At 39.9% G+C, this 21,419-nt stretch overlaps 1 protein-coding gene across 4 annotated transcripts in view; it reads right to left on the reverse strand.

Annotated features, from left to right (window-relative positions):
• Positions 1–13,266: 13,266 nt before the first annotated feature.
• Positions 13,267–21,419, reverse strand: part of SPPL2A (signal peptide peptidase like 2A) — a 29,882-nt gene continuing 21,729 nt past the window's right edge. For 2 of the 4 annotated variants that reach the window (XM_064517325.1, XM_064517323.1), the window contains 2 exons: positions 20,833–20,866; positions 13,267–15,976 (listed from right to left, as the gene is read on the reverse strand). In XM_064517325.1, the coding sequence (XP_064373395.1) occupies positions 15,945–15,976; positions 20,833–20,866 (66 nt within the window). In that variant the 3' untranslated portion in view covers positions 13,267–15,944. The remainder of the gene's footprint in view (positions 15,977–20,832; positions 20,867–21,419) is intronic. The other 2 variants (XM_064517324.1, XM_064517322.1) reach the window with 1 other exon arrangement.

Consider the following 21,419-nt stretch of genomic DNA (forward strand, 5'->3'; position numbering starts at 1 on the left):
GGGGGGGAATGGCCGCCGGGGTCCCCGCAGCGCCGCACTCCCGCCCTTCCCGCCGGCCCCTGGCGGCTCCGCGCCGGCGGCGGCAGCCGAAGCCCCCTTCAGCGGGGGGCGAGGCCGCGGGGAGCTGGGAGGCCCCGGCGTGACAGGGGGTCTCGCCGCGGCGCGCTAGAAACCAGTCTGACTGGAACCGGCCGCCCGCAGAAAGAGGCCCTGTTCCCGAGCCTGCCATCTGCGCTTTTCACAGCACCTCAGAGGGGTTTTTCTTTTTTTTAATGCAGAAAAACACATCAGCTTTAGAATCAGGCTTTAAAACTTCTGAGAGGTGCCAGCGATCGGCAGGAAGCGTCTGGTGGCACCGACAGCAATGGGCTGTGGCGGGGGACCGGTGACCCAGCGCCACAGAGGGCTGGGTTTTATTACTGTTACGCTAGCTATGAATTTGTATTTAAGATGATCACTCAGTGTTTCCTTTGCGGTGAAGATGGAGTTGAAAGGAGAGGTAAGTCTGGCTCAGGGTCTTGGTACCAGTTCTAAAATACCATAGCTACACAACAGTGTTAGTTTTGTCTAAACTCAATCAGAGGGTCCAAATGTGTTTGAAATATTGTGGCACTTGGATTTTCCTTGTCAGGACTTACTATTTGTCTGTGCCGTTGGGATTTTATACTGAATTGAGTATCATCCGTCTCCTCTTGCTGACAAAAAGCAAGCATTAACTCCGTATCACATTTTGCTAAATTGATGGAAATGCAAGTGTGTGCTCACCCCTGAACCTGCCGGTTTTGCATTACTGGACAACAGTTCCCCGTGTCCTCACAGCCAAAGGCCAGTAAGCCTTGGTGCAACAGAAACAGTCTCACTAGGAGCCGGGGGTCCAAGCACACTGCAAATTCAGCAGACCCACTCCAGTGATTAGAAAAGGGTGATCAAAACCTAAGCAGTGCTTTGCTGATGAACAAAACATAATCAAAAAGCGGCAGGACTGGCAGTTACGTGCCGATGCTGCCAGCTCTAGTTATGGTATATTTGATGGATACACCAATATTAATATATTCCAGTCAATGCAATGCAATCGGTGCAATTCAACATGAACAGCAATGAAGCAACTGATCCAAAGTTTTTAAGCATACACACATGAAACAGAACAAGTGACACACTTTATCCTGAAATTAACCAAGTTGTATGAAATACAAACCTTAACAGAGAATAATAAAGTAAAATTAAACTAGGTATCAGGAAACAAAATGTCCTTGCATTAAAAGCCATTTAGCAGCGCAAGTCCAATAGTAAATTCCAGTAACATAAACTGTGTAATAATGCACCAAATCCATTTGATGCAAATAACGGACACACTTTTAAGACCCAAGCAACTAAACAACTATAACTGGAACTTTGGATATTCAGCTCCACATCATAGTGTTGGCCCTCTCAGCTGCAGGAGAGTTCCTAATATTTGTTCTTAGTTAACTTCAGAAGAATTTGTGGTATCTTACATAGGTATGTAAATTAGGCTCCTAGGTAGGAAAATTAGGTGTTTCTAGGGGACAATTCAGGACACTTAAACTAGTTCTGAGTGCAGGATTTCAAAACTAACAGTCTAAATTTACTCTCCTACTGCAGGAGAAATCCCAGCCTTGTTGATCTACAGCTACTTGTTCCCCCCGCTGTTCCCATGTGTCAGTACTAGTTCTTGGCTAACCGCAGTCAGCCTACTCAGCCTGATCAGGCAGCTGGAAACCAAGCCAGGAAAAAAAATACCATGATCGCTTAGCAGCATCGCTTCTAATCCATCTGACATATGGCAATGCAAGGGTGCAGACTGAGGGAAGGATGAGGCTGCCTGTCTTGGCAGGCAGGCTGCACTTTGATTGACTTAGCCAGTCGTGAAATGATACTTTGAGTCACCTTCTGGGGACTTCTGTAGCTCTCCATGAGCTTTACAAAAAGTCTGCACATCCAAGTGCCTCAGGTTTGACAGTCTGAACCTTTACCAACCCGACCACCAGCAACGAGCTGACCAAAGATCAGTGCTTGCTGAGGAAGAACAGAGGGAGCAGTGGCAGCCCAGTAAGATTTTCTGGAGATGTTTCAAGAACTTTCCAAAGGAAAGCAGAGAAAACGTGGGATTTCTGAATTCTTCAGCTAACACTCTAAAGCACTTACTATAAACAGTGTCACTGTCAGCTTCCTTCCTTCTTCTTGTTCCCTTTTTGGTTCATCTAAACGTCCTCACATCCCAAATGAAGTTAATGAGAAGTCCTTCTATGACCAGGTTCTTCGTCTCTTCGCACAGCAACATTTGGGCTATCCTGACTTGTTTCTTGTGGTTATTGCATTGGCCTCTAGACCTCTGAGGGTTGATTTGAAGGAATAGTGTGCATATCTACTCCAGTTATTTCAGTGAAGATTTGGGCAGCTCACTTCATTTGAAAAGCAGTACATTCAGTGTATGTGCAGCTTCTTGTCTCCCTGTGTTTTTTCATGCTCTCACTTTACTCACGGGAGTGTTTATTAGCAACGAGTGCCCTCTGTGCACCTGCTTTTTACCTGCAAACTCAGCTTTGTACATTTGGACTTTTTGAACTTCCCATCTCATAAAATGCAAATGGGCAGATCTGTATGGTCTCCTGCTGGAAGAGTTTAATATTCTGTGAATCCAGGAGACAGGAAGAGCAAGGGAATCAGGAAGAAATAGCGGGAGGGCAGTCTGGGACACCATGTGAGACTTCTTGTACAAGCTGTTGTTTCAGGAGAACATACTTGAGGTGAGGAGTTTTCTATGCTTTTTTTCCTGTTGATGGTGCAAAGCTGTAAAGAGATTGACATCAAATTGTTTGGGAGTTAAACGGTTTGTGATAAGTTCAGATGGAGGGACAGCACATTGTTTCGCTGGAACAGCTTGTGAGCAAAATGAAGGGAAAATGAGTCATCAACATCCTCTCTGCCTCACTCTTTCTCTGGGGAGCAGCGTCAGCCTTCAGAGTGCTGTGGAAGGGAGACAGGACATAGCACCACAGTGAAGTAAATCCCCATGACCTGGAACTGATGGCACATGGCATAAGGAAGTCACCTTATATCCTTGTATTACCTTGATCTGTCATGCAGAACATGACATGGTCTGACCCTAAGTTAGCAGCATTAGTCATCCAAAGAGCATGAATTATTCTACACTCAGATGTTAAATCTTTTGTTTTCATCACTGAACCTCAAGCTATTTTTACCACGTGCAGCTGTTGAAGGGAATTACATTTTCAAATATTAATAAAGAATTCCTTAGAGGGCTAAGCAATAGGATAAATATTTGCTACTTCTCAGCCTAAGTGTTACCTTCCAGCTGCACTGACAGTTAACTCAAAACTTCTGACGCCTTCTTCCAAGTGAGACAGCAGTCAGCTGTGAATTAGAAGAAAATAATGAGACATTATTTTATAGACTACTGTATTTAAAGACCTTTAACCTGAAGCAAGCTTCTGTTATCTGAATGGAATCTAACTGGCTTAAACAAAACTCCTTTCACTGTGCGGTTTCTGTATCTCATTTTTATATCTCAGAGCAAACTATCAGTCTGTCACTAGCACTTTATGTTGGGTAATTATTTGTTATGCAATCATCACCAGAACTAGTAAAATCTGTGATGTCAAACCTAATAGGTTTTACGTCTCATTAAACCAGACGTAACTTGATCTCACCGTGATAAGTGCTAAAGGATTATAAGGAACCTCTTTAAGGAAGCCCTTATCTAAATATTACAATAACCAGTAGCCAGGAAGAGGTTATTTGAGTGCTCACTCAGCCTCACATAGATGAAATACTGAGTCGTGCTCAGAAAGAAAACAATAAAATATAGCATTCCTTTTTAAGAGAAATGAAATGAGTAGCCATTAAACACAAGAGTAATCTGGTTTGGCTTTTTTTGAATCCATTATAAGTTTTACCACAGTAACTCTGCAGATGTTCATTTAAAACTGTTCAAAATATGTGCTGGAATTCATATAGTTAAATCAGATGCAATTGCCAACTGATAAGGCAATCTAGTTAATATCCTACTCAAGGTCAAACAGATTCTGTGTAGAAACAATTTTTGTCCCTTACTAAGGGCATTCATGGCAGAAGAGAGGCATTATCGATTCACTTTTCTTATTCTTTTAACCAGGGTGAATTCCATCAAACCAAGTCCATTTCTGATTTATCTAGCTATATCAGCCATAGCTGAAGTGACAACAACCCAGCTTACATTCTGACTGCTACTCCTTCATCAACACTGAAGATACTTATTTTTCAACATGAAAGTTTAAAATTTGTCAAGTAAGGCAAAAAGCATAGGATGACATAGGTTCATGGGATCTATAAGTCCTATCTATTATTTGTGAAGGACTTTTCTATTGCTGGAGTTGTGGAAGTTTTTGTGAAAATATTTTGTGCCACACCTCTGCAATAATACCAAACACCAAATAACATTACAAATATGGAACTTTTCAGCAACTGATCATAGGGTACTTCAAAATGGGGATGAAATAGAAATAGTTTATTACTGTCAATCACGGTATGCCCATTGCTTAGGAAATGCGACCTAACAGAAGGAGTCTTGTTTCTGTTGAAGCCAGTGATAACAGATCACCAAAAATGTATCATAACTGCAGTTTTAAAGCTATTCAGAAATTTTGGTTATACCATGTTTTCTTTGTTGCTGTATGATACACTCCAGAGTTACACATCCTCCTCTCATGAGGTCCCAACAGTTTAGTAATCTTTTTGCATTATACCAATATTCTTCAAAACTAGACAATAATTACTCTGACCATTGAGTTAGCTGAGAAGGTATGTATTGTCTCAAAGGAAAGAAGTGCTTCAGTTGTGTACATTCAAGAAATAGGTCATAAAATCTCAGTTAAATTCAAAATATATTTGGAGAAAAATAATACGTAAAAAGTTAATTTTGCATACTTAACAGCCATAAAAGAAATTATCCCCCTCAGAAGCAATGTATGTATTTAAATCTAATGTATTTAGCATGTTAACGTAGGGCTAAAGTGTTATTTCACTTACAAAATAAACCATTTATTTTGCAATGCAGACATGGGCAAAGCTAAGTGAGGGTTACTGGGTTTTCAGAGCTTCCTCATTTTTCTGGGACATATGGAAGGACAGGCAAATTATCTCAAACACTGGGAAAGGATTATGGAGTGTTTTTTATGGTGGCAATGCAAAAGGCCTGATGACCAAACACTTCATGCTCAGATTGCAGAACCAGTAATGCAGGTTTGGCTTTGCGGTAAAGCTTGTCACATCCAAATTAGGCAAGCGAGAGTGCAAGTTATCCAGTTAAAAAGTCTGCGTTAAAGATATTCTGTATTAATAGGCTTCAAGTTAATGAGCTAATTAAGCTGAGTATACACAGCAGTTCTGAACGAGTGATTTTTTTTTTTTTCCTCATATACATTGCAGAAGCGTATGGAAAGATTCCTTACCCAACCCACCATCTAAACATATCCTGTATTTGGGAATATGATACCTTCCTTACTGCTCTCAAAACACTAGCGCTTACCCAGCGCGGGCTGAAGTCTTGCACAGAACTGCCAAGGGTGTGCCTCCCAAAGCCTCTGTTTACAGGCGTAAAATCCATAGCTGCCAGGAACGGCGCGGGGACAATTACGCACAATGGGTGACCCTTTGCAAGATTTTATCAGTGCCTGCCTTCAAAAAATAACTACAGCAAGTTTATTCCAGTTTTGCTCCTTCTGGACTCCCCCCCCCACCCAGTAACTTTTATAGGCTTTGCAAAGCTTGCCTCTGAGCATGGTTTTGGTTGCAAGCCGTGGGCTTAGGAGCTTTTGCTCTGAGTCATGCCACGTCGGCCTGGCCCGGCATGTGGCGGATGGGCAGGAGGGGGCCCTGGTGCAGAGCTGGCGGGGCGCGAGCAGAGGCACAGCTGGGGCAGCGCACAAGGCCGCCGTGGGGCCACCGGCTGACCAAACTAGCAGGGCAGCAGGGCAGGCCGGCCGCCGGCTGAGGGTCAGACATCAGGGACGTTGACAGGCTTAGAGGTATCCTCACAGAGCACTGTTTCTAAAAGTGCTTTGAAAACTCATGCTCAAGAGGTAAAACTTTAAGTGAGCCTTCACAGAGCTGGTCTTAATTGTCCAAATTTAAATTCTTGTTTGACAGGGACCCTCCTCCTGGGCCCCACAGCTGATTCCAGTGTGCAGAGTTGCTCGGCCACACTTTTCCAAAGCTTACACCGTTATGCTGCAAAACTGCCCTCGCATCCGAATATGAAAGTCTGTTCAGAACTAAATCAGGTAGGTTCCCTTCATCAGTCCTGTAAACGTCACAAATGTTTCCTAATGTTTTTAAATAAGCCACCCTTGACATATGTCAGAGAGCTCTAGAAAACCAGAACTACCGTGGGTTAAAGTTGCACAATATATTTGATTTAAAAATACTTATTTTAAAAACATTTAAACATGATTGGCTGATTTTTTCCTGCTTCACTGCCACTGACTTAGATTCAAGACCTGATTAATATGGCCCATTTTCCCTTAAAATGCATTTTTTTTCACAGAATGTGATTTACAGTTAGACAAAAACAATGATCAGTTTTCAGCTCTGATCTTAATAGCTGTTGCAATTTACTGATTAAAAACTCAGCCCTTCTCTTGGTCTTGAAGACCTGATGGTTCATCCACCTGCCCAGCAAGTGCTCCTGCCTGTACACCACCATCCTGCAGGTGGAGTTCCTGGAAGTGTCATGACCTGAACAGCCCAAATGTATTTTTTTAAGCGCGTGAATCACACCAAGAGGGGTGGTGTACTTCCTCCACATCATCAAGAAGGTATCACTTGGAAAGAAGGAAAAATAAAATAAAATAAAATAAAATAAAATAAAATAAAATAAAATAAAATAAAATATTCCTCCATGGAGCAGTTTCCTTAAATGCAAACATATAAAACATAAAGTAAATCTTATGGAAGACTGTATACCTATCTACTTCGGAAAGCAAGAGTGGGCAACTGTACACAGCAACAGAGCATGTGTTTCACATTTGCCTCCAAACGTTTTCCTCAGATGTGTTTAAGCTGGTTCCCATAAAATAGTTTAATGAAAATAAACTGCTTTATTTTTGAAGCTGCTTAACTCAGGCAAACCTCTAGTCTGTGTCTCTGGAGCAAAAGTAACTTTAATGCTTTTGTCCTTCAGAGCATTGTTGTTCTATTTCTTAAGAGGGAAAAAAAAGCACAAATGGGAATGGACTTACTCTCCCTTCCATTGTTACTGTAATTTACACTTACTTTTAAAAATTATTTTTAAAATCGGCTACCAGAGAAATACCAGTTTTCTGCAGTTAGTTGCCTTAAATCTATGAGGAGTGATAGATTTCCCAATATAGTTTCCATCACCTTTTGAAAGAATCATTAGTTGGAAGACTCTATTTTTCTTGCAGTCTTTATTGCAATACATCACAACAAACCTTGAAAATGAGAACTGAATTATTGTTGAATTTTTAAAGGTACCAAAATCAAAAGGCCATTGTCCCCCTGAGCATGTACAATACAGTCCTTGATATATTGGGGTAACCTTTCTGCAAAGCTGTGAAAAGCCAGCACAAGTGCACTCCAGCTGCTAAAAATGTAAAAAATTTCCTTCCCCCCCCCCCCCCCCCAAATCTAAGCAATGGTATTGCACCATTATTAGTGCACCCCTGGGAGCAAATGGGACAATAACATAGATAAGGGTCTGCAGAAAAGAAGATATTGTTTTAAATTATTGTTACAGAGTGGACTAAGCTGGTGGGTGTAACTGCTGCATTTGTTTTAAGAGCATCAGAAAGGCTAAACTTCCTTGTAAACACTGGGCTCCATAGTGGAACAGAGGCACGAAACAAAGTTATGCAGAGGTGCTCCAAAATGTGATTGGTATTGCCCTGAGTGGAGATGGGGAGGAAAGGAAGGAGGCAAGCATGTGCACAAGCAAAGAGCAGGAACAAAAAAGCCACCTGTCCCAGCAGAGTGCCCATGCAGCTCTCCTGAGAAAATGCTGAAAGGCAGCTCTTTGGGCTAAATACTGCCTTGGTGAAAAGGTCTTTGAGTTGCAAGCGAAAGAACTGTCCTCAGCTATTTGATTCCCTCTGTGCTCAGGGAAACAGGATCTTGCACATTCTTTATAAATAAGATGGATTCCAAAGATACTTGAACCTCCACCATCAGCCTCTCTCAAGAATGCAAAACCCTGAACTTTGATCAATCACTTTTGACAAAAGGGATGACAGTCTGAGTTGCTCTCCTCGCTCTTTCCTCAAGAACTAGAAAGATAAATTGTTTACACAGTAAAAAAAACACCTGTTAGTCTATCTGAAAATAAAAAATTGTGTTTTAGCTTCTGAAAGCATTACAAATATGAAGATAACTTTTTAATATGCTTCAATGTAACAGTTTAGTAGAAGTTGTAACTCCAGTTGAGACTCAAGCCCCAGTTGTGGTGATAAGATTTGAGTTTTCGTATGGGGTGGGGGGGATTACAGATTATTCAACTTGGTAAATGAGCAGAAAAATGCTTTAATAGTCACAGAATCACAGAGTAGTCAGGGTTGGAGGGGACTTCTGGAGATCGTCTAGTCCAACCCCCTGCTCAAAGTAGGGCCAGTTTCAGCACCTGGACCATGTCCCAGCAGTTTTGAATAACTCCAAGGACGGAGACTCCACAACCTCTAGGCAGCCTCTTCCAGTGTTCAGCCACCCTCACAGTAAATAAAAGATTTTTCTTATGTTAAAATGGCATTTCCTGTGTTTCAGTTTGTGCTCACTGCCTGTTGTCTTGTCACTGGGCACAACTGAGAAGAGTCTGGCTCTGCCTCCTTTACACCCTCCTGTCAGGTATGTGTAAGACTCCTCCCTAAGCCTTCTCTTCTCCAGGCTGAACAGTCCCAGCTCTCAGCCTCTCCTCTTATGAGAGATGCTCCAACCCCTTAATCATCTTAGTGGCCCTTTACTGAACTTACTGAGTAGCTCCATGTCTCTCTTGTACTGGGGACCCAGCACTCCAGGTGCGTTTCACTAGGGCTGAGCAGAGGGGAAGGATCACCTCCATCGACCCGCTGGCAACACTCTGCCTAACGCAGTACGGAGGCTGTTGGCCTTCTTACCGGTAAAGGCACACTGCTGGCTCACGATCAACTTGTGGCCCAGCAGGACATCCACCCCACCCCCCAGGTCTTTTTCTACAAAGCTGCTTTGCAGCTGTTTGGGCCCCAGCCTGGCTTGGTACATGGGATTATTTGGGCCCCAGCCTGGCTTGGTACATGGGCCCCAGGTGCATTTGCATTAGCCTTTGTTGAATTCCCTAAAATTTCTGTGGGCTCCTATCTCCAGCTTGTCGAAGTCCCTCTGAATGGCAGCACAGCCCTCTGGTGTACCAGCCATTCCTCCCAATTTTGTATCATCTGCAAACTTGCTGAGGGTGCACTCTGTCCCATCACCCAGGTCATTAATGATGATGTTAAACAGTATTGGCCCCAGCACTGACCCCTAGGACACGCCACTAGTGACTGGCCTCCAGCTGCTCTCTGTACCGCTGATCACAAAGCTTTGAGCCTGGCAGTGCAGCTGGTTTTCAGTCCACTTCACTGTCTATTTATCTAGTCTGTACTTCATCAGTTTGTCTATGAGAATGTTACAGGAAACTCTGAAAAGCCTTTTTACAGCCAAATAACATGTACTACTCTCCTATCTACTGAACTAGTCACTTCATCATAAAAGGCTATCAGGTTGGCCAAGCATGATTTCCCCTTGATAAATCTGTACCGACTATTCCCAGTCACATTCTTGTCCTTCATATGTTTGGAAATAGCTTTTTGCTTCTTCACCTTCCCAGGGATCAAGATGAGGCTGACTGGCCTCTTCCCCAGATCCTCCTTCCTGCCCTTCTTGAAGTCAGGAGTGACATTTACTTTCTTCCAGTCCTCAGAAACCTCCCCCAGTTGCCGTGAAATTTTAAAGATAATCAAGAGCAGCCTCGCAATGACATTGGCCAGCTCCTTCAACACCCATGGATGCATCGCATCAGGTCCCATGGACATGTGTATGTCTAGTTCATTGAAATGTTCCCTAACCTGATCCTCCTCCACTGAGGATGAGTCTTCCTTGCTCCATACTTTCCCATGGGCCTGGGATTCCTAAAGGCAAATATTACCAGCGAAGACCAACGCAAAGAAGTAGGTCAGCCCTTTCCATGTCCTTTGTCACCAAGTCCCCTACCCTACAGCAGTAGACCCACATTTTTCTTACCCTTCGCTTTGTTGTTGATGCACCTGTTGAAGCCCTTCATAACACTTGCCAGATTCAACTCCAGCTGGGCTCTGGCTTTTCTAACCCCATCCCTGCATGCTCAGACAGTGTCTTTATATTCCTCCTGGATCACCTGTTCTTGCATGCTTCCTATTTATGTATGAGTTTTGTCCGGAGCTCCTCGTTCACCAATGCAGGCCTCCTGCCCCTTTTGCTTGATTTCCTGCACACTGTGATGGACGATTCTTGAGCTTGGAGGAGGTGATGCTTGAAAAATCAAACAGATCTTCTAGTCCCCTCTTCTCTCCAGGACCAGAATAGTTCCAAGGATTCTTCCAAGCAGACCCCTGAACAGGCTGAAGTCTGCTCTCCTGAAGTCCAGGGTTGCAATCCTGTTATTTGACTTGTACCCTTCTCTCAGGATCCTGACCCCCACCATCTCATGGTCACTGCAGCCAAGGCTGCCCTTGGTCTTCATATCCCCAACCAGTTCTTCATTACTTGCAAGAATTAGGTACAGCATAGACACCTCTCCTTGTCAACTCATTAATCACCTGAGTTAGGCTGCTATTATGAATGCGCTCCTGAAACCTGCTGGATTGCTTGCGCCCTGCTGTACTGCCCTTCCAGAAGATACCAGGGTGGTTAAAGTTCCCTGTGAGGACAAGGGCCTGCAAACCTGAGGCTTCCTCCAGTTGTACGGAGAAGGCAACAATAACATCCACACAATAAATTTGTTGCTTATCTGTGGACAAGCATGCAAGGATTATTGATGTTGAGCTGTTATAAAAACGATTTTAAGTGTTGAAAGTGGTAGAAAATATTTAATGTAATATGTAAACATTTTCAGGTAACCGAAAGCCTTCTTTAAAAAATAACCTATACTTTGGGGAACAAGCTGACATTATCAAGCATCATTGGTTTTGAGGCCTGACTTGGTCTCCCTCAAAGGAAAGTATCAGTGTTTGTCAGATATGGTTTACACTTGGAACAGAACATGAGTAAAACTGCTGGCAAGGAGCAAAAGGAAGATTGAACTGATCTAAACAGAAGAGCACCCATTAACTAATAATCATAACCCACTTCCTTAGGAGAAAATTCCTCTATTCCACTTGCAATTTTGAAGAGCTTCTGAGATTTGCACTTTTGCAAAAATGTCAAATGCACCAACCAGAACAATGCCATGCACTGGAAACAGCGAAAACCCAGTTTGCTGATTGCAGATGTGTCTGTTTTTCTTAACTTCTCTACTTTTTTAAATAACTAAAATCAGGAAAAAAAAGCAAACATGAATACTGAGGTTAGTTTTAGTAGTCTGTTGCTATGCATGAAGTCAAACAATTGGATAGGTTATACAGTAGTGTTTGACAAAAGGTTTGTACATAAGTTTCAACAAAAAAGAATGTTCTAGCACAGAAATGTAATTAATGTACTCTGTTGGCAGGCAAAAATATTTCTGGAATAGGTAGGCCTGACCAAGGCTAGGCAGCAAGATCCAGTCATGCTCCGATTCACTTTTTCTGAACAAAAACAAAAAAAAGTCAACAAAAATATGTCTTACTCAGATCCAGCGTGGTTTGGCTGATATACAACTAGGTGAAATTCACTTAAGGATACCTCAACAGACTTTAAATCAGCTTCCCATTCAACTTGTTTCCATAGCTCTGCTAGAAACTGAGCCAACACGTACACAATCTATAAAGTGCAGTCCCAACTGCTGTATAAAGACTTGAACTCAAAAACAGCAAGGCCACTTAGCGCTGTAAGTTGTTTTCTCCATTTGACCTTTACAGTATTCCATAGTGTTACTAATTTTTAAAACACAAGAGCTGTACAAGTACATTCATGTTACTCTAGAGCAAAAAATTAAAATGCATTTGAACTGCAACAGCTATTCTGATTTAACATTCAACTCTTATTCTTGACTGACAATGTCTGTGCTTCGGAGTTATTCCAAAATTATTCATATGTGAATAAATACAAGTATGCTTTCTATCTGCTTAAAACCCGGTTAAAATTTTTAAGTCATTTAATCATCCAAGCTCCTATGGAAAAAAAGTTATGGAAGGACAAGTTTCAGTGCTATTAAACATGACTCAAATATAACAGCTAATGCTTCTCCTCCACCCTGCAAACTTGGTTGAGTGGAAAGAGAGATTTCCTGCATAACTTGTGCAAGACAGCTTCCAATACCAAATGAAAGTACCACAAGATAACCATCCTCTCTTCAAGTTGAAAGAGATACAGCTTTTTGGAGAGTTTTCTCCTATTTAAGTACTCAGTTACTGTGAGTCAATGCTACTGGAACTTCCATTACATCAACAGGAGACAGTAAAATATTTTAAAATCCGTTCAACTCCAAATGTGAACACAGTATCAGAGTTCCAAGCATGTCTCAAGGATCACATATCAAATGTACTCGGGTTAAGTGTTTTTTTTTTTTTTTCTGGCCAACACTTCCAACCCAGCCTGGGTTCCAAGACTGAAGTTTGGCTTTTTCTTGCCCCTCATGTCTAAGGCTAAGTACACTGGGTTGAACAATACTTTTACAGCAGTTTCCTAAGCCGAATGCATATATAGCTGTTACCATCAAGAAGTCTCCATGTGTCTTCCTTGCTCCATGTGTGTTAAACAGGAATTTCTAACCCTGTGTTTGTCAGGTATACTTTCACAGAGCTACATGACTAACAGCAATGCAACAAATATTTGTTGAGTTGGATCAGTCAACTTGATGTAGCTCAGTTCACAAACAGTTCTGTCACACACACAAGCCACCACAGCTCTTTACAAACAGAATTATAACTTTCTATATTGGAATTGTACTTTGATACGTAAGGCAGGATGGATGAAAACCACAACTACGTGTTGTTTATGGGTATATCTCATGAAATTTTAGTTCATTTAGTATTATGAAATGTTACTGTTTTGCCTTGAACATTCACAATAAGAAAAGACAAATAGTAAGAGTACAAAGCAATTACTCGATTTTTGGGTTTTTTAGAAGTAACATTTATTAATAACATTCTTAAAGTGATAACTTAGAAGTTGTGAGGACAGGGGTTTTGTCAGTAAACATACAATCAAAGTAGTAAGATTTTTATATTAAGTATTGCTAGAAAGGCTTTTAACATAGTGTTGAGCCCAATCAAATTAATATTACAACATTCAAAATTGCTAAGAGTGTTGCAATCAGTTCTTTTGAACTTATAAAAACCCATTTCAGTAGTCAATACTAACCTATTACTTATACAAAATTTTAAACTCCATTCTTAATTTTTGTAAACAAAGCACCTAAGCATTCAAAAGAAAAAAAAAAGAGTTAGTTTACATCCCATCAAACTGCAGCACATGTGTGTGAAACCTCAGGCAAGATCAGGCATAGAGCATAATTAGGCACAGAGCCAAACAGTTTCCACAGCCAGCTGCTGAATACACTTATGTATGTTGCCAAAGGTGGTCTTAATTTATACTAGCTCCATTATCAATTATAGCTAAAAAATTAATAAATCCTCTACACAGAAGATTTCAGAGAGAAAAAGAAGTCATATTACATTGGTTTATAAAGCTTCTAAGGGCTTTGAGTATTGCATGATGTTGAACGAGTTATGACTTCTTTACCTCTTTCAAAGAGCTTTCCAGACACTTACTTTGGCAGAGACCAGGCTTGCTAGAGAGCACAACAACGCATCAGAACAGAAGTTTGCAGTCTGCTATCAGGACACTGAGGTATGCCATAATTTGTCATTAAGTGCCAGTCAGCCCAGCTGCCTCAAAAAAAATAAAAATTTAAGATGGGGTGCAAAAATCATTCCATTCTGAGGCTGTCTGTTCAAGCTTAGATCAGTAGCGTAGTGAGGGCTGAAATCTGTTTGTCTTTGTTGTTGTCTTAGGGAAGTTGCAATTAAGATAGTTATCTCACACCCCTATCAACCAGCATCATCGTAAATCTGCGTGAATGGCAACAACTGACATTCAGACTATAAGCTTGTCTACATCAGGACTCTTGAGAAAAGTTTAAACGATATAAATTAAGTAAAGCAGTAGATTTGTGGTAAGCCTTTGTAACTGCCAATATGGATCTCTCTTAATTAGCATACGACTAAAGTAAATCTAGCTAAACTAGATTTAATCTGGGTAAATTTTCCTGAGCAGACATGCCCCAAAACCTCTATTAATGTCTAGAGGTGACCTTCAGACCAACACTGAGGCACTTATGTGAAGCAGTGCAGGAAAACCTGCATTGCCATTGCCCAGCATGTGCTTATTCAGTTGTTTTCTCCAAGGTTCTCAAACTTGTACTGACTACAGGAATGACATTCATTTAAAGAACAGGAAGAATGTTTTAATGACTACCTGACATTAGCAGTAAGTGAACTCAGTAGTTTCCTGTTGTTACCTTCTCCAGTCTTCTTTGGTGTAAAGTGTTAGCATTACAACTATACAAATTTTCTATGCCTAATTCCCCTCAATTTGCAGTTTCCCAAGAAAAGAAGTGCCAAGCAAACAAACTCAAAACTCTTCTAAATGCAAACTAATGATTTAAACTAATTTTCCTTTTCAAATTCTTTAGAGTATTTAAAAACTAAGACAAATTAGGATTAAACCACAAGTTAAACACATGCATTGGCCTTAACTAACACAGCAAGACTAGCACTATTCAAACCTGTTGTTTGTCTATCAACCGCAAAGAATTTTCAAAACTGTTTCCAAAATACAGGACTGGTTAGATGCAAAGCTAGAAAAAATCTGTCCTTTCCCCCCCCCACCCCCCCACCCCTTTGAACTGATCCGCAGCCAAACAGAGACCACAAATATAGACCAAGTGTCAATGGGTAGGAGAAGAGCCAGGCCAGAGTTAAAATTTTAGGTTTTTTTCCCAAAAATAATTAAAATCACACTTGTTGAGCAAAAACCCTCTTGCCTTTAGCACCATCTTGCTTGCTAACCATCCCAGGAGCTGCATTTAAACTTCTAAATTTCTGGGGCCACTGTGTAAATAAGCCAATTTTTAAAAAAATGGTTGGCAATATATACAATTAGAAAAAAACATTCCACCACAAGTTAAAGTTGCCCTGTTATCTATTTTATGGCTTACAATGTATGTAGATTGACATATGCACTGTCTATTCCTTTACTTGTAGTAATGGAACTATAGTTTCATTTGTTAGTTCCTGTAGTTTCATTGCTTTCAGTCTTTGCATTCAAAATCTGTAAAGAAATTCTATGAAGGGTACTACTAATTTCGAGAAGTGAAACTTGACCAATCTTAATCAAAATTAAGAAAACATTTCACACTTCAAGGTGATATGGGCAAGAAACTTGTATAAAAATATATTGTATAGAAACACATTTGGAAAATTGCATAGAAAATATCCTTTTATTTAAATTGAAATAAGGCACGGTTTTACTAACTATGGTTTGGCTGTAAAAATGCAAATCTATTAATTATTTCATTAACAATATCTTTCCATAAAAATATAGGTTCAGGAGTTTTTAAAAAAAAAAAAAAAGCCCAAACTTTTACATGGAATATGAAATAATCTATTGTAAAAATTAACCAAATTTACTGTAATTCATTTGTAGAAAATTTGAACACTATTTTAAATCAGGATCCTACGTGTTATTGTCCTTCAGGCTGTTCACTGGCTGTTGCTGTGCCTTCTTCATTTCCTGCATAATCCAGGTGTTCCATCATCTAAATGTAAAACAAAGATGATTCTTTATATATTTTTTCCCCATTGGTCCAAAATATTTGTTAGCTAAGAGAAATATAATTAAACAAGTGTTAGAGTGTTTTAGCAGCATATAGATAGGAAGTCCTCTACAGATGAGAAAAGTATTCAAGCCAAATAATCAAAACACTCTTAGTTAATGCTTTCCACTACAAAAGCATTTTCCATCCAAGGATCCAAGTCTTCTACAAGAAATTAAACCTATGAGACAGAAGTGTTCCAACAATTACACAGAGAGAGAAAAAAAAAAAACAATTGGAAATTGAGTTTAAGGAAATTTTTCAAAGACACAGTTAAGAGAATTGAAAATAGACCCCAGGATCCTGCTTAATATTTACAGTTAGCAACAGCCTGAACAGAAAAGACTGTCTTCTCTTTTCATGCCAGTAAAAGCTAACTATATTACAGTTAGTAAAAAACTAACTGTATTAGCTACATTTCTTTGTATAATCTCCTTTTATCTTAAAAAAATAGAAAAGGAAATGGATTTGTAAAGACCTGCTGCAGAACACAATCAAAACCAAATTATTACATAGACTGGTTATAGTTTCAGATTAAAGTAACTGTTTAGAAGTCACCGGAGTAACACAGGACATTTTTGTATTTTTCCTGGTTAAAAAGAAGCCTGTTTTCCCTATCCATTGTTGTACTGTTAGAGTGCAATGAAAGCTCTGGTTTCATCCCTGGGACAAGGCATTGAGTAAGTTACATTAGCAGTACCACATATTTGTTAGCATAACAAACTGAGACCCATTAACTTGAGGGCTTTGTCGTTAACCCTGGGAAACAAGAGGCCAAGGCCTGGGCACTAGTTTTAACTTCTGACAACCAGATAGAGAAAATATGAAAATAGTAAAATTAATGCCAAAAATAGAGCATGTCAAAGAGCTCATAGGCCCAGTGTGGCAAACTGAAGTCACAGATATCTTAGAACAAAGGCAAAGTACTTTCAGAATCAAAAGTACCCTTGTTTTCTAAACTAAGCAGAAAACCCTACATACTTTTTTCCCCATATTGATGTATCCTGCCTAGTAGTAAAAAGGCTGCCTATTTCTAAAAGAACTACTGAATGCATGGGTTTCGAGAAGGATAGCTTTTCAAGCGATGAGAAAAGGATTACCTTTTCGCCTTACTGGCAACTGCTGGAGGAGCCTTGGCAAGATAGAGCCAGGCTCCAACAATGTTGTATGGTGTACATTTAAGTCTAGTATAAGTCTATATATAGGGCCAGAAGTGTAATTCCATTAACATCCCTCCCCTTTTTCCAGCCATGTTCCCACCTCTGGACCATGCTCTTTTATACCAACACAACTGGTTCATCACAGGGTATACAAACATACCTTACTAAATGGCGGCTCGTTTAACAAAGCTGTTTCCCAACGCGGATGGAGCAGCATGCCATGCAGTAAGTGGAGATGACAGTTCCAAAGCAGAAACAAGTCACAGGGACTTGTGGTAAGGTTAGGAGAGCACACCGACCACAGTATCAAACTATGACCAAAACCAGAAAAGGTCTTTCACACTCTTCCCTCCCTCCTCCAGACTTAAACAACTTAAGGTTTCATCTTTCGTTATATCCCAACAAGAATTACAGCAGGCATTAGTCTTGCTGATACAGCTAAGAACTGAATTATAGCAATAGCGCACGCTCAGTCTAGTGCTGAATACCTCTTATGCTAATGACAATCTATGTTCACTTCACTGTATCTAGAAGCTTGCCCCTGCACTGTGACTAAAATCCACATCAAGTCACCCAAAGCAAAATACTCCCTACAATTAGAGAAATCACACTGTCATTTTGAATGAAGATTCAAGTACGTTTCCAGAAGAAAATCAAACCTATACCATGTTACATAAACTAATGGCATATGGCTTCCTTTATCCTAGAGAGAGGATCATCCAATAGCTGGCATAAAGCTGCTGCTGTTGGTAAGTACTTCTGTAAAACAATTCCCTATTAAATCGACAATTATCACTATTAGCAACGATTTCAGTGCACCCCACTGCCTAAGAGTCTTCTCTTAATCCTAAAACAAGGTAAGTAAGAGAAAATGTGCTTATACTGAAGATATCGTATGTATTTAAAGTATTTGATTAATGTATGAGATGTCCAAGTTAACTTCAGGACCAAAACGGCTAACAGAACATAAAGGTATTTGAGTTTTTTTGATATACAAAAATACCACAAGGCCAAAAAAAACCTATTTCTAATCTCTCCAACATATAAAACAAGGAGAGCCCAAAACTAACTTGAAGACAGGGACAACGGATGCCTTTCTAAATCCGTAAGATTATACTGAGTAGCTTTTTCGGTAAGTGCATCTCAGTTTTAGGTTCCCTCCGGACTCCTCCATCCTTAGAGGCCCCAGCAAAAGAAGGGAGAACCTTTACGACAGTCATCAGCAAGAGGAAGGGACAGTGCTAAAATTCTGGACAAAATTGTTGTTTCAAGCCTTAGAAGAGCCAAAGGCATCAGACATTGTACTGTGGAGAGCTGACTAACATTTTTAAGGTGGAAGCGATTCAGGAGCTTTTCTCCCGCATCTGGATTTCTGACAATTTAAGGGCAGAGGGTCAAGATAGATAAAACATCAAGTTACTTTAGATACCAAATTATCTCATAACATGATGAGCTATAAGAAAAAAGACACAACAAAAACCAAACTAGAAATACTATCCCAAACTAGAAGTACTATACTCTGTAAGAGAGTATGTAACATCTATGCACAGACAGTGAGATTCAATCTGATGATGTGACATTAACATAATTCTTAAACCCATAGCTATGATTAATTTGCAAGTATCTCAAAAACACGATTTAAATATACAGGACTAAATGGCAAGTGCCTACTGTGTAACATGCCAATAACAAGCTTGTTTATTTATTTTTTACTTCAGACAGAGTTAAGAAAGTTTGCTAAACACTTCAAGTTTGACAAATTCTGGAAAAGTTGCAAGACTGTACTCTTACACTTAGAAGACTTTGAAGTTGCATTACTCCAGCAGATTTTTCATGTCTTTACTAAAAAGACTTAGATTCCACTGATACAAGCTAAAAATACTATCTATAGTCTTTCTGTAAAAACAACCAACAAACCCCAATCACCCAGCAACACACACACTAAGCCACTTCCCCCCTTCCTGTACACTTCACAGCGGCAACACTGTCCACGTGGTTGTGGGGAAGTAGGTGCAACTTTCCCAAGACAGACCTATGTTTCAATGGATTGTTAAAATGTTCTCCTGTGCAGTGATTCAACACAAATCAAGACTAATCCATAAAAAGTCACACACAGCACACCTAGAAGTTATGATTACATCATTATGCAGAAAGAGAAATGCTCTCACCTAAGAATTATGGGACCTTAGCACTATCTTAGAGAGTCAAGCATTTCCCATATGTGCAAAGTAGTAATTGAAAAACTGGTGTTAGCAACCCTATCCAAGAATTGAGTGTACACAGCAGGACAGAAGAGTTTTAAGTTATAAAAATATAGGCTGACCATCTGATTTTAATTTGCACTCAACCTTTCCCACTTCCTAACTTTCTCTTGGGTTGATACCTACTTTCTTTTCTATTAAGGCTTTTTATCAGACTTAAATTGTTAAAGTACTCTATTAGGCAAAAGAAGCTAATGAAAAAAATACACATCTTTAATTCAGAATTTAAGACACTGTGACTCATTCTCTGAAAATTCAGTGTGTAGGACAGACAAATTATGCTTTATAAATACATGTTTCAATAACTCTAGACTGCTGATTCTAATTCAACACAAGGTTGTATTTAGATGCTTAAATTCTGCAAGAAGCTTATTTGGAAAGCTTGCATTGCTTTTCCCATGTTGTGCTTCAAACAACAGACAGTTAAACACTGTGTGTTAACAGTCATGAGCTATAGCCTAGGAAAGAAACCAGCTTCTTGCCACAGACCAGAAACTGTGCAGCAAGACCACAGAAGCTGGTCCGAATCCTTGCTCCCTACCCCACAGCAAGCATTGCAGACAATGAGGGATGAAGTATAATGTTGAGCAACATGATCATAGGGAGATCAAAGGCATGGTTACTAAAGACAAATTGTAACGCTGAACACAGAGGCAGAGGACAACAGAATTACTGCTTAGCACTAAGCAAGTTTTCATAACAATGCAGTGACAAGTGTTTGAAGGTACTCGGAGGGATTGGGAAATTATGGAGTAGTCAGGTATACAAGACCTCCCTTCAGTCTTAGGAATCATGGGTCCATTGGTCTTTCATATTAAGCTCTCCTGTGTTCCTTAAAGAGCGTAACAGCAGATTTACTTCTGCAGCTTGTCTTCACTTAAAAATTTAGTTTCAAGCACATTTTTCTGCGTTTTTGTCAGAAATTAAAAAAAACTTTCATTTTGATTGGAAAAATGAGAGCACATAGGCATAAGAACAGTAAGAGAGGAAAAACGTCTTTTATTACTCTAACAAAGCGTGGCAACAGCAGCATCAGACAGTCTTCATTAGCTGATAAAGAGGCAGCCAAGCTGCAGAGTTCATACAAAATTATTCCTGGGTAAGAAAGTCTTTTCCCAGGTAAATTCATGCCAATGCTGTACCAAGGGTATTTAATTTTTCAAATGCCAAATTACTTGAATTCTGTTCAAGTCAAATATTCTATAAAAATAGTATTCAGAAATTGTCATTTGCCCTCTTCTAATGAATTATTCATAAAATTTTAAAAGAAAAACAGATGCAAAAAAGAAAGAAAAGAGGAAGCAAAGGCAAAAAATAGCAAAAAGAGAAACCATAAGATGGTTAATAAAATTGCATTAAAAGAAGGCCATAATCACACCTTGTAGCAAAGGCGTCCTGCAGGAGTCCAATACCTAAACAGAATTCATTCCATTATTAAAATCATATGCAACAAAATCAGAAAAACTCCAAACTCAAAAAAGCTAACTGATGAATTACAAACAAATAGCAGCATTCATGAAGTACAGTTATCTAAAACACTGTCCATGTCAAACTAGGCTCTTGTACCCCTGCATTTAGCACCTTTACCCTAACAAGTCTGCAAAGTTTCTCTGTCCCCAGAGGGCCAAACAGATCACTGCCAAAGTCTGTTCATCCCTTAAAGTCAACTGATAGAGCAGCTCTAGTCCAGTCCAAGCTAGCATTTTTTCAGCAGGCTCAAGGTAGCAAAAGATGGTCATCTATTGCCTTTCTACATCTTTTCTCCCTTAGAGCTGAAGACTTGAAGACTTGAACTTCCTTTTTTTTTAATTCTTCAAAGTTCAGTAATAAAATATAACTATATTGGAAGGACATGTGAGAAAGATCAACAAACACTACAGCACTACAGGATTCCGTAAATGAGTACGACCTGAATAACATCCTCTGGTAAAAAATGAATGTAGAAAAAGTTTTTCTATGCACAGT

Source organism: Dromaius novaehollandiae, chromosome 10 (genome assembly GCF_036370855.1).
Source record: "Dromaius novaehollandiae isolate bDroNov1 chromosome 10, bDroNov1.hap1, whole genome shotgun sequence".
NCBI classification, from domain to species: Eukaryota; Metazoa; Chordata; class Aves; order Casuariiformes; family Dromaiidae; genus Dromaius; species Dromaius novaehollandiae.